This window comes from Styela clava, chromosome 3, assembly GCF_964204865.1.
Source record: "Styela clava chromosome 3, kaStyClav1.hap1.2, whole genome shotgun sequence".
Classification (NCBI taxonomy): Eukaryota; Metazoa; Chordata; class Ascidiacea; order Stolidobranchia; family Styelidae; genus Styela; species Styela clava.
Genome location: NC_135252.1, coordinates 12131946 through 12146139, shown reverse-complemented (window position 1 = coordinate 12146139; position 14194 = coordinate 12131946). Strand labels below are relative to the sequence as shown.

The 14194-nt window shown below is 35.5% G+C and overlaps 1 protein-coding gene and 2 long non-coding RNA genes across 3 annotated transcripts; 2 read left to right on the top strand and 1 right to left on the bottom strand.

Moving 5' to 3' along the window:
- The first annotated feature begins 1273 nt into the window (after positions 1–1273).
- Positions 1274–3958, top strand: LOC120342357 (D-3-phosphoglycerate dehydrogenase-like). The gene has a single exon (XM_039411146.2). It carries the CDS (start codon positions 1353–1355, stop codon positions 2904–2906), a length of 1554 nt encoding a protein of 517 aa, XP_039267080.2. The 5' UTR covers positions 1274–1352; the 3' UTR covers positions 2907–3958.
- A 770-nt stretch (positions 3959–4728) lies between these two features.
- LOC144420959 (uncharacterized) lies at positions 4729–5517 on the bottom strand. Its single transcript, XR_013474803.1, has 2 exons — positions 5320–5517; positions 4729–5235 (listed from the first exon to the last, which is right to left on the bottom strand). It is a non-coding gene; the product is annotated as an uncharacterized LOC144420959 (long non-coding RNA).
- Positions 5518–6891: 1374 nt separating this feature from the next.
- LOC144420964 (uncharacterized) lies at positions 6892–9651 on the top strand. Its single transcript, XR_013474807.1, has 3 exons — positions 6892–7700; positions 7986–8102; positions 8485–9651. It is a non-coding gene; the product is annotated as an uncharacterized LOC144420964 (long non-coding RNA).
- Positions 9652–14194: the final 4543 nt, after the last annotated feature.

Below are 14194 nucleotides of genomic sequence, written 5' to 3'. Positions count from 1 at the left end.
AGTCTCATTTGAGCCGCCTGATTCATTTTGTCGCTGTCGTCATACACCTTGTGTCTTAAGCGTGAGTTTGGAGGTAGGAATGCAGGATAATTCAAATTGCTAAACAGTTGAGAATTGCCACAGATGTTTGGCCGATTCAGAGTTGTTTTTCATTATTTGGTATTATTGAACCGCAATAAAATAGTAACTTGCAGTAATTGGAACAAAGTCACAATACAATAACATCCTGATGTTGTTGGCATGTGCAGATGTAGGGTCTGGTACCGGTAGTACCACATCCACTTCTAGTTGGCCTGGCTCAACAATTTTTGCATATGTCAATCCTAACCCCCACCTGACTACGTCACCGAAAAATTACGTCATTCCGACGTCACAGTGACGTAATAAGGCTCACCGAAGTATGCGGATAGTCGTCCAAAACGTGCAGACGATAACCCGAAATCGAGCAAGCTATTTCTCTAGTTTTCTCGTCGCAACGATCACGATAGGAGAGAGATCGCCGGCTTTAGCAAGTTCTTATCGGCGGCGCAGATGCCATTTCGGGCGATCGTAATTATACTTTGGCAATCCCTATGGCGTGATGGTGACGTCGTAGTGACGAAATTTTTGGATGGCATAGTCAGGTGAAGGTTAGGAATAACATATGCAAAAATCGTTATGCTACGCCCACTGGAAGTACTTGTGGTACTAAACTATACTAGACCCCAGATGTACAATAGATGTATAAGACATTGGATAAATATTTCTGTATTTACCGAAGATTACACAACGTTATTTCACATGCACTTAACACTTTTAGATCGATAAACACAAATGCTTAGTTCAGAAGTTGTCAGATACCTCCTGTCTATACCAAATTAATTTATTGATATTATTTTTTATAATTACGATGACTGTTATTTTATTTTGGTTGACGAAATAATAAATCTAATAATAAGTGTGCTATTCACCATACAGATATAATGATAATCATTTCTGTGCGCTGCATAAATATTTCGTTTTGGTTTTGCAGTTCGCTATTATTAATTCTGTAATTGTAGAATTGATTACGATTCACTGGTACAGGATCAGAGATGCTTGTAAGAGGAAAATTTGAGTGTAAAGTTACCGTAAGTCTCCTATCAGTCTATTAACAAATTATAAATTTGCAACTGTTGTAAGGAATATTGAATTTTTCCTAGTAATTGTTATAGGAAAAATCATGTCACTGACCTGCTGACCTAATGTTAGGCTTTTAGTCATTGCATAAGAATTTCAATGTGCCTCATATACCGATTCTTTCATACTTTTTCAGTAACTGACCTTATAATCTTCTGTATGTGATAGATATAGTGACCTATAAAATTACAATCATGTCATTGAAGATCACAAAAGTTCTCTTACTTGATAATGTTGATCCTGCTGCCAAAGAAATATTAGAGGCCAATGGAATAGGGGCCACACTATGTAAGGAGAAATTCACTGCACCTGCTCTTATATCTGAATTACAATCATATGATGGTGTGGTTGTTCGGTCTGCTACCAAAGTCACATCAGAGATACTTGAGGCTTGTCCAAATCTCAACATAATCGGTCGTGCTGGGACCGGTGTTGACAACATCGATGTTAAAGCTGCAACCAAACATGGGGTCGCTGTCATGAATACTCCTGGTGGTAATACCATTAGTGCTGCTGAACATACTTGCACTTTAATCTGTTCTTTATCACGCAATGTACCTGCTGCTGATGCTCATGTCAAGGCTGGAAAATGGGATCGAAAAGCTTTTATGGGTAATGAATTGTTTGGAAAAGTTTTGGCAATTGTAGGATTGGGGAGAATTGGTATTGAAGTTGCTCAAAGAATGCAATCATTTGGTATGAAAACAATTGGATATGATCCTTTGGTCAGTGCAGATACTGCTAAAGAATATAATGTGGAATGGATGGAGCTTGATAAAATATGGCCACAGGCTGACTATATCACTGTACACACTCCTCTTATTCCCCAGACTCGTGGACTTTTAAACACTGAAAGTTTTGGAAAGTGTAAATCTGGAGTGAGGGTTGTTAATTGTGCAAGAGGAGGGATAATTGATGAAGATTCTTTGCTGAAAGCACTTGAATCTGGCATATGTGGTGGAGCAGGACTTGATGTTTTTGTCGATGAACCAACTAAAAACATGGCTCTTGTTTCTCATCCAAAGGTTGTTGCCTGCCCACATCTTGGAGCTAGCACAAAAGAAGGACAGGCACGATGTGGCAGAGAAATTGCAGAACAGTTTGTGAGTGCTCGTGATGGTACAAATTACTTCGGAATTATAAACGCTCCTGCTCTTTCTGCAGACTGCCCTACAGCTTGGGCTGATGTCACAAAGTGTCTGTCAACTGTTATAAAGAAGTATATGAAAGGTTCAAAATTCAATTTGACACTTTCAACTTCTGGTTGTGAACTTGCAAAACTGGGGAGGCCTCTTAAAGCAGCTGTTTGTTGTGGTATTCTCGGAGAAGAAGCAAATCTCATTAGCGCACCATCAATCGCTGAGGAGCTTGGAATAGAAGTAAGCATTAAGCATGAAACTGGAGATTCTGCTGAATGCATCTTGACTGGTAAATCTGAAACTACGACCTTGCAATTAAATGGAGATGTAAGAAGTGGAAAACCTGTTTTAACAGGAATAAATAAGCAGATACTACCTGTTGCCTTTGAATTTGCTGGATGCATTCTTTTGTACAAAGCTATGTCTTCTGCTAATAGAATCCCTGAAGTTGTCAATGCTCTCAGCAGCAAAGGGGTTGACCCTCAAGCCATGTCTATTTCACAGGCTTTTGATGGATTTCTCTGGGTTGCAATGAAATTATCAAAATTTTCGGAAGGAATAGATTACCTGAAAACCTTTCTAGAGAATCCAGTACTTTTGAAATTTTGAAGCTAACTCACTATATAAGTGTACATATCTAGGAACAGATTATGATTGCTTTTTGTTGTAGAAAATAGTGGATGCTAGTTATTTGTATACAAGTGCTAATCTGTAATAGACATCGAATATTATGTGCTATTCTACCTTTCAATATGTCTACTGAGAAGCTCCTGATAATATTGCCTAATAATTTTGATTTTCTAGTTATTACCTTGCTCTCTCATTGAAAAGTGCCTGGCTTTGTAATTATACCTCAGTTAGTTGGGCTGATTTATTGTGGAACAATTTTCTAATATAGAACCACAAAATTCTTCTTATTCAGAATCAAATATTTAACAAATGACATGCAATCCTCCAGTTTTACTTTTAAATTTGATAACATTCCATACTTTGTAATGTGTTGCTTTTTCATGCGATATTTGTTACTTGGAATCCGCTTACGGAAGAATTTATTGTCAAAATAAGTGCCAATTGCATTATGCTATATTTTTTTCTCACTTACCTATTTGTTTAGCAATATGTTTTCAAAACACATCAAGATGAATATTGTTCACATAGGAAATTTTTAATATTGCAACAAATCAAGTGCCAGCTTCATTGTGCCAATTATTTTATGTCTCATTTACCTATTCAATAAGCTATCTATTTCCATAGTTCAGTCATTGTGATATATTAGTTGCAATTGATATAAATGCAAAGTCCATTCTTTACCTAGTAATTTTGATGCTACTTTTCAACATTCTGTAAAACAGAACTGTGGTTAACATTATCTGTATAAATTGAGTTAGTTACTATGAATACAGCCTACACAATATATGGTGATTTTAATCTGCAGTATGACGGGTATGGTATAAAGTTTTTAATTTTAAATTAAAGTTGAAGATTTCGGAATGATTATAAAAATGTCAGGACAAAGGAGAATTTGTAGTGGAATCATTATAGCCAGTTTCGGCAAATATCGAACTTTGGCTGAAACGAAGTGCATCTTATTTTTTATGTTTTCTATATTCTAATTCCGCATTTTAAATGCATAAAAATGAAGGGCTTTCTTGAAAGTGAAACTGATCTATTCTATGTACGACGAAATGGTGATAAACGTATGGGAAGTGTGTTCACTTCAAGAGCCTTCTTCGTTTCAAAAAAGAAATTTTCGGTTTACAAACAATTTGCGACGATAAATTCTGTATTACATGATGATATTTGCGAAAAATATAAACTATGTGGTGCCGTCGTGCCGACAAAGGAGAGAAAACTATCCGAGATATCGCATTAACAACAAATTTTTTGTTTATAATCTGTCGTTGTCATTACAAATATCTTGCATAATAATTGTGGGCATGCTTGCTCAGAGGGCCACATACTAAGTTCCTTTTTCTTATAATTATCCCCTTCGTGATTCAAGCGCAGCATAGGTTCTCCACATGTTTCATCATTCTAGCGCGCCCTAACTTAATCGTTTTTCGCCTATGAACAGCCATTTTTCTTGCACGGACAAATGTTGCATGGCATTCCCAGGAATTTATATGGCGTTATCTAATCAATTCACGGTAACTCGAACTCCTGCGTTGCAAATTCACATGCAACTATTATCTTTTTGTGTCTGATATGCGCTGGTACCATTAAATATAGAGAATTCCGTGTTCTTCCTAATGCTGATTCAGAACATTTCGAATGTGGTATGTTGCATTGATGTCCATTTTACATCGTTTAAATCAGCGATTCCCAACCTTTTTATCTCGGCGGCTGGTAACTACCAAAGACAATTTTCAATCTTTTTGAAACTTACGCTATACACTGATACAGCACTATGCATATATAGGTTGTTACTTAGACTTAGAGTATAATGTATATTTTGCCCCAACCCTTTTAGCGATAAATCGAAGATCTTTAGCATCAAATGTAAACCTCGATCAACGGATAATATTATTTCCAATTCTCAAAAATTTTTACAATATGATCTATTGATAATTACAAAACCAGATCACTCTACAGCCTACAGTTTTAATATCAGCATCTCTGTATTAATACCAAAGTAAAAAATAACAGACTGAGGACTATCTTTTAAAAGTATAAATTACGTTTGAGTCTGTAAGTATGAATGTCTATATTTTCAATTTCATTCCATAACCACATGCAGGCATGTCTGCCTGTAATTACCATAAGCTGAATGTATTGTACGGTCATTGAATGTTTGTGTATGTTGATCCCTTCAATAAAACATTATCCGCAATACCTTTTATTTATTTTTTCTTACGTCTCGTGAATGTTCTGTTTCATACTGCAGTCGTACTTGATCATCAGTGACAGCGTATGACCAAATACCGTGTCCACTTTTACTCTTAAAACTATTTGGTGAGAAATTTCAAATAAAGCTAGTCATTTCGAATGAAATAGTAATTATTAAATTCGGAATATTTCGCACCTCCGTCTTCTTTTTTTTGTCCGCCAAAGGTCGAGATGAATCCTTCAATTCTGAAGCCATCCCCCATCGAGATGTCTGACACAAGAGCCGTTCCTTCTTAGTTCGTTTATGATGAAACATGTTTGTGACGACAACTCAGCGAACTCACTGAAAGATGTTTCAGTAGTTTATATGGCTGGATGAATAAATAAAAAGTCGCATATAGTTACGTCGTTGTATTAATTTAAATATATATCTCCCAAGTATTCGATTCAAAAACAATATTAATATTCAATTTCATTTTAAAATCATCAGGTGGGCTATTTGAAAATGCCCAGTCTTAATGCCAAACCGTAAATATTCCGTCACTTATATATCTTCAGCCTTGGATGAATGGTCGCGATGATGATTTATTTACTTTAGCTTAGACCCACGTTTCCCAACTGGGGAAGAAGTACTTCCTATGAGCAATTTTGTCGTTCTTGTAAGGTAATTTTGCTTTGTATTCACTCTATTATATTACTAATATTTACTAGATCTTTATTACTACAATACTGATTTAAGCACACCTTGCTTCTCGTTATCACTGCAACAAACGCGGCAGTGCGACTTGCGCATAACACTAGCCAAGGTGTAGATCGAACTAATATAGTAGTTTTTATACATCATGAGATAGGTATGAAGAGTTTCAAAATAGGCGAAGTGAGGAATTAAACGAAAAAGGTTCGAGTCAAATCAATATTGTGGTTCTGGTCACTCACAAAACTACTCCGAAGGAGCCATCTGAGGAATCTAAGTCATATCATCCCACTGTTCGACAATTTTACCACGTGAGTTCACTAGATTCCGATAAAGCTTCATTAAATCAATTATATTCAGGTTAATTATTTCAATATATTGTGTTTGGGGAAATGCTTAGCATGAAATTACGCGGAAAGCGTACCATAGTTATAGTCCTATAATATTGGATAATACTACAGGGTGCTTCCATTGCACCATATCATATCTTAAATATTTCGCAAGCAAATAGATCATATATAATCCAGGAAATGCTTTTTAAAATACTGTATAACATTCTCCTGAAGAAGTAGCATGCATTTTATCCGGATATTGATTGGCCTATAACTCAAAATCATCTTGCAATGATCTTTTCAAAATCGGATGGCTTCGTCTTTCTCCATCTTCCATATAACCAGCTTCTGCTTGTCCTGGACCTGGACCTTTTAGAAGCAGAGATGAAACCTTTCATCTAGCCATCAGACGAAATCAATTTTTATGTCGATAATAACGCTGACTCCCTAAATTCGTCATAAACTGGCCCTTCTGACGCGTTTTTTTCACAAAATATGAGAATTCGATTCTATACACAGGTCATGTGTTGGTTTCCAGTGGCATAATCTAACTTTTTTGTAATTACTATTGGTCTTCAATGACAGATTTTTTTTACCGTTATCACGAAAGCTGGAAATCACCATCTGATAAAAAATCAAAACATTACTCGAAATGCATATTTCCATAATTTGTAGATTTAGAAAAGCTTTGATTGATGTTGATGAAACTAGGATAACCTAAAAATGAGATATATATATATAGGCCGCGAGCCGAGGCCATTTATCTTTCAGTTTCGTAGCGCACATCAGGTAACTACCTGAAAATGATTTTAAAATGTTCCTTAGAAATTTAGTAACAAATATTGCCTTGTTCCCACTTCCAAAAGTTGCACGTTTTACAGAAAAGACGCTTTTACTACAATAAATATGTGTTACCATCTGTCCTATTTTCTCTGCTTTTCCGGTATCATGGGCCAATGAACGCAGACTTCTGCACGACGTAACAGTCAAGTTAGTCAGCTGTAGGTGGATCCCCAGTGGTCGGATGAATATCAGATGTACTCAACTGCTCGCTTCTGCGTTGAGTAGCCTTTCCATAGTTTTTTTCAGTTACCGGTAATATTAGTCCAGTTATTCTAAGGAGGTGTTGAAAAGTATAGGTAAGATATTAAACACTTGTATATCCTTGCCATAAATAGCAATTTTAGTTGAGCACTAGCTCATAAGACGTTGTTAAATAGGTACGGTGCGGTAACTCCAAGGAAGGCTAGACCTAGAATAATATGTCACAAACAACGATATTTTCTGGCTTGCATGAAATGTTTATGATTAATTTAATGACTCTTCTTGACTATTCAGCAGACTTATACTACTATATAGGCCACAGCATATTTGGAAATAGAAATGAATGGCTGTTTCTGTAATGCACGGTTGTGTGAAAGAGAAGAAATTAATCAATTTTACTAATGTCTGTTGTTCTAAATCTAAATTCATGGAGTCGACAAGAACCTGGGAAGCAATGATAAGTTATGCCGGAGTGGAAAGAAAGGTAGCATTGGAAATGATTGAGAGGTGAGAAATGAAGTTGTAGACAAACAGTTGATGTTTCAAAATATAGTCTATAGTCCATACTCATACTGTCATAGGACATTTCAGACTGTGATATATCAAAATTTAGTGTAGATATAGTCTAGTAATGGTATGCAAACACTGCTGGACTGTAGAACATGCAATGAGCATAAAATCGCTCATTTAGTACATCAGATAAAATGCATTATGTATTCAAGGTATTAGTTAGTATTTAGGGGTATTTTTAAAATCATGCTGCTCCAAATATTATTTTCTTCCTTATTTTAGATACTGTACTACAAAAGAAAACGGCAATGTTCCACCAATCCGACCTAACGCAGGCTCTGATCCCTGCTGCTATCAGTGCTATAAAATGGATTAAACAAGAAGTCTTGAAGCTTAAAGGTATATGAGAATCATAATAGTTGCAAACAGCTTAGATGGGCTATTCATATTGAAATACATGTTGGAGACTTCATTGAGATTTTCAATTCATTTTTTTCCCTCGACTATGAAGATCTTTTGAGGTTAACGAGGTATTAATAAATAAAGCTGAGGAATTTGAAGAGGATATGAAGAATGTAAATGATACCAGGGCACGTCTATTTAACACTGTCAAACATAAGGATTATACTCTCCACCCAACAATGATTCACTGAAGAAGCATGTGGCCCTCAAATCAGTTCTTGAGTTGGCAAACTGCAAAGAAAAATAGTCAAAATAATTTATGAAAGTGTGCCAAAATCAACTTAAATTGCACAGATTTTTGTTTTTGTATTGACTGCAGAAATCACAGTACACCTATAGAGGAAAAGTCGATTTTTGAGATAGTGGATTTCGAAAACAATTCAGAAGAAAGTGAATTAGATATTACAGTTGATTTAATAAGTATCATACATTTGTTTTTTTTTCGGACATTTGTTAGTGTCGTAGTCCTGTTTCTAGAAATATTATTGCCTTTGTTCAAATACATAACCACATAAACTAAAAAAAGATTAATTGTAAATTGTAATATTTCTGTTCACTATGTTATGTACATATTGTACATTCATTTAATTTTCTTGACTTTTGCGGTAAATTTCTAAGTGAGAAATAACTGATTTATTTGTGTTTTCAGGCTCACGATTTTAATTTGTGACTTCATTGCTTAAAAATAAATACGTTTGATACTTGATAGCTTCTATAAAATGGATGTAGCTTTTTATGCTGTTCTTGTTGTAAACTGCTTGTGGTTATTACATAAAATTTATTCTCAAATGTGAATCAGCGTTGTTGGTGTCGCTGCACACAATTAAAGTATTTTTTGTTGTTGGTTACATGTATGCCATATTTTTCGTAATCTACCTAATAAATTATGATTGACTGAGGAAGTCCGATTTTGGTCAGGCAAAACATTACAGGAATACATTTGTGTTAGTGTGCTGTAGGGCTCTCGAATTGCATAGTTCTTATGTATGCGTTGTAAACTTATGGTTATTGAATTTCCGGGAACCTCTTATATTCAATTTCGCACCAGGATTGTGGAACAAGCTGTAATGCGTTCATTATGTTCGTTTTCACACAAAACTGAAGAATTTATTTAGTTACCAGATGTGCGCTACGAAACTCATTTTCTGGGCGTTTCCATGGTTTCGTCTCACGGCCCATATCCGTGGTAAGGATCTACAAGTGTTTAATAATTTACTTATACATTTTTCAACAACGTCTTAGCATAACTTAACTAATAATAACTAAACAGGGCTATGGAAAGCCTGCCCAACTCAGCGCAAGGTCGAGCAGAAATAACTAATATTCATCCGCTCGCTAACAGCTGGTTTAATTCAATTGTTACGTCATGCAGAAGTCATTGTTCAGTGCCGAAAATGTAGAGAATATAGGACAGATCGTAGCACATATTTCTTGTAGTAAAAGCGTCTTTTCCGTAAAACGTGCAACTTTTGGAAGTGGGAACAAGGCAATATTTGTTACTAAATTTTTAAGGAGCATTTTAAAATCATTTTCAGGTAATTACCTGATGTGCGCTACGAAACTCACTTTCTAGGCGTTTTTCAGGGCCTCGGCTCGCGGCCTAATATAAATGGACTGCTTGGGGTATTTGGGCCATGGCCTGATAGGCTGAACTAATAAATCAAATTAGGTCATGAAGTTTCCAAGTTTTGCTTGGGAGCCTGGTCACCGAGAAAAGTCGAGTTACTGTACTAATGAGTTTTAAATAAAGTTTGTTAACTGTCAGTTTGACAAACAATCCCAATCATCGAGTTATTCACAGTAGTTCGTTCAATTATTACAATACAAATATTTTGCATGTTCTCTCTCATTTTCCTCCTCTCATTAGTCGAGCCCACTCATTACAAATTTAATGCGAATGGTGAACTGTCTACCATTCCGTCTCATATATTCATACGGATATATATATAGTAAAAGATATGAAACGGAGATAAAAACACTTTTTATCTTTACTTCTTCCTACACAGGTTAAAGTGGCTAGGATAAAGTTCATGTAAGGAAATGAGAGCACTTCTTTCAGCTAGAAAATAATTTTAAAATATCACAAAATCATCCACAGAATATTTTAACTTATGATGTTTTGGGAATTGATACACTTCCTTTTGTTTTCCAACAGGATGGAACGTAATATTTTTTGAAATTTTCAGTTAATAAGGCGTGAAGGAACGGATTTAATACAGTGTGAAAAACTATAGAAGGCTCTATGAATACCATGAATCTTAACGATCGTTTGGCTGATTCCGGAATGGGTTTTTCACCTAATTGATCAGTAACGAGAAAGCTGAAAAGTGTCAAAGTAATTGCCAGGTTAAAGGAAGCGTACATGAGAAATAATACATATGTAAATGAAATGTGCCTAATTGAATTGTACATTTTCTTTCGAAAAGAATCACTTCTACTGTGCTGCTCGTGTTTCATAATGAGGTTATATAACATTATGGGATATAATATAACAATTGCGATAACAGGGGTTACATTCGAAAATACACCAAAAATGATTAAATAATAAATATAAACATCTTCCATTATTAAATGTTCATGATTTATGACAAAGTTTTTAATCGGTGGGAAAAATATGAATGGAATGGACACACTTGTCGCAAGCACACAAATACATACCACAATCTTGGCGACTTTTTTCTTAGTGGCAAATATACGAAATTTAATGGGATATACAACGCCCAAAAAATTAAAAACTGCGATTGCTGTCACTGTCCAATTGCTCAAAACAACTTCACAGGATGCCAATAACGCATCTGAGGACACAAGTACGGCAGTTACACTATCATCATGTTCCATAGCTAAATTGGCACATCGAATAGCAATCAATATACAAACACATATTATGTCAGTAATAGCTAAACTGAGAAGTAAACTGTTAGACGGAATCTGAAGAAGTATTTTCCGGTATTTGATTATGACATAAACTACGATGAAATTGGCAAATAATCCAGTGATGGATAATATCCAAAATAATACTCTCGATGCAAGCGCAAGTGAGGGCTCTTCATGGAGTAAATCCAGATATGATTTTATAAATAATGAGGTCCTGTAAGACACCACTGAGTCGTTTTCCATTCTCGCCATTCCTTGGAAGTCACTTTAAGCATGAATAGATTTTTTGTGTTTCGTCATAACCACGTAAACAAATCGATATTGCCCCAAAAATATTCTAAGCATGTGAACAATATGATTACCGGTACATTAAATTCTGACCGAAAAAATTTGAAAAACATTTCCATAAATAATTTACTGCTGATACCTCATAAATATTCCCTATCATTGCATTCCATCAAGTTATTCTCTGTAAACACCCTTAATGGACATTGGTGCCCGTTCGAGAGGCTCGGGTGTTTTTCTAGGAAACTAGGGACAAAATTCATTTCTTCGACCACAAAACAATACAACAAAAATGAACGTAGTATGTCACAATTTTGATAAACGTTATTGTAAGTTCTGCACCGATTATGTAAAGTCTCCTGCATCATATTTTCCGAGAGCATAAAATACTCCTCGAGCAAGTGCCTTTTCTTCCACACGATTCAATTTTGGCTTGACATACAATGTTTACCATGAGAATTAGACCTAAAAGTATTTTGACCTGATTTTCGGAACTTCATTTCTGGCATCATAAACATTCTTATGGATATATTCAGATTCAGATTCAGATTCAGATAATTTATTTCTATCATGCAAGAATTAACACAAAATTTAAAGCACGAAAAATTGACAAACGTGTATAATGACAATCGTAAAAAATTAAATATACACATCAGAATTCATACAAGTGAGAGATTCATAGCAATAGATAAGGAGTCGCGAAAGACTGTGACAGTCATCGAGTCAGCGACACCTGTGGGCTGGAGATTTAGAGGGAATGACAAAAAAAAAATTATACAAATTTAATTAATCATAATTAACAGAGAAACAAAATACCACCAGAGTAATAATACACGCGACAGCGCCCTCGTGGGGTTCAACTGTGCGTTCATGGACCGTAACAAGAAATGAATGAAGCTCGTTGCTAGCAGCGATCAAAAGCTGGTTGTTGTAGCCTACTGAGGCATATTGGATACGAAACGTAAGGACCATTTTATTAGTGGAGTAGGATCACACAAAAAATAACTGGATATGGTAACAGCAAGAATTCAAGTAAATCGGAATTTGTACGGAACAATATCCCATCACAGTACCGGTAACAGGGCGAGGCATCAAGACCGGAAGGGTGCCGTACGTTACGGAGACTAGCCTACCGTATATGAACGTCTATATACTGATATATACAATACGCCAGGAAAGGAAATCATATTATTTGAAAAGCTGACGGATCAAGTATATAGCCGCCTAGGTATACCTTTTTCAATGCTTGTTTGTATGCATCGTAATTCATGTTTCGAATACTATCAGCCAAAGAGTTCCATAATTTAACACCTAAATATTTTATTGAATTTTGTGTTAGTTTGGTGGTGAAACGATGCACATAGTAAGAACCATGGGTAGAAGACCGTGTACTATGTGAATGAATATTACTTTGCTTATAGAAATAATGAGTAAATGTGACAGGGAGTTTATTGTTATGATGTTGATGCATCAGTTTCAGTACCTCTATTTTATGAATATCTGTCAGTTTTATAATTTGAAGTTCATGGTAGATTGGATTGAGTTGTTCGCGACGTCCACTACCAGAAAGAGCACGGATGGCTCTATTTTGGATAATCTCGATTTGATGTAATAGAGTTCTATTGGCTGAACCCCATGCAATAATGCCATATTGAATGTGGGTTTGGAATAGAGAATGGTAAATCATACGGAGAGTTGTTACAGGTACAAAGTGCCTAAGTTTGTACAGTATTCCAACTGATCTAGATAGTTTAGCAGCCAAGTTCATTATGTGAATATCCCATTTCAATTGGCTATCCAAAAATATGCCCAAATATTTGTAAGAACTTACATTTTCTAATCTAGTGTTGCCAATATCAATCGAAAATTTGGTTTGAGTTTTATGTTTATTTGGTGAAATAAGCATAGTTTTGGATTTGTCGACGTTTATAGATAATTTATTAGCCTTCATCCAATTAGCTACTTTTACTATTTCAGAGTTCACTCTTGAATGAAGAGCAGGGAGAGATTTGTCGCTGTCGAGGAGATTGGTGTCATCCGCGAATAATTTTGAGAAGAATGATGAACAATGGGCGAGATCGTTGATGTAGATCAAAAATAATAAATTAATACATCTTGTGGCATACTATTCGTTGGACGATAAATTGGCAATCAGAGTACACCTGTCCAAATCAATTTCATCATTTTATGCAACGCTAACATTTCAAACAACCACCAAACTTTTTTGAACGGCACCAAAGACCAGTAACGCTGACTTGAACCATCATAGCCTTTGTTGTCAGATTTTACTGATATAATGCAAAGGGTATATCTGACAACCTCTCCATCAGGGCCACGATTTCGCGGTTGCCAATTTCAAACTTGGCATCAACGCGCACTTTAATGCTCTTATCTGGTTCATGATATTTCTTTCCATGCCGTTACCTATTAGAGCTGTTGTTAACCGCCGCATAAAAACTGGCCATCTGTAGCACATAATTTTAAACAATTTCAAGTATAGACGCAATAATACCCCCAGGCCCAATTTGACAGAATTTCTTTTCAAAATAATTCTGTGTGACGTCTGGTATTTAACATTCCACGCATGTCGCTGAAAGCATTGGATAAATTAATTTATTAGTTGTTTAAGAATTAGATTGGAATGATCCCTACAATAAAATGCATGCTAATACGCTTTTTAAACTTAATACTGAAACTAAACCAAGAAAAATGCGATTTTCTAATGTACAAACAGAACTTGGCCGAAACAATATAACTCACTGGAAGTAACACCTCTAAAAGATATTAATTGGCCGATCTACGTCTCTCTGGGAATTATCTCTAATCAAATTAGATTTCCATAATAATGTATATGTGTTGTCATACGTTCC

What these genes read in the sequence shown, in the direction of transcription:
- LOC120342357 (XM_039411146.2), top strand. Translation starts at nt 1,353, where the DNA reads ATGTCATTGAAGATCACAAAAGTTCTCTTACTTGATAATGTTGATCCT.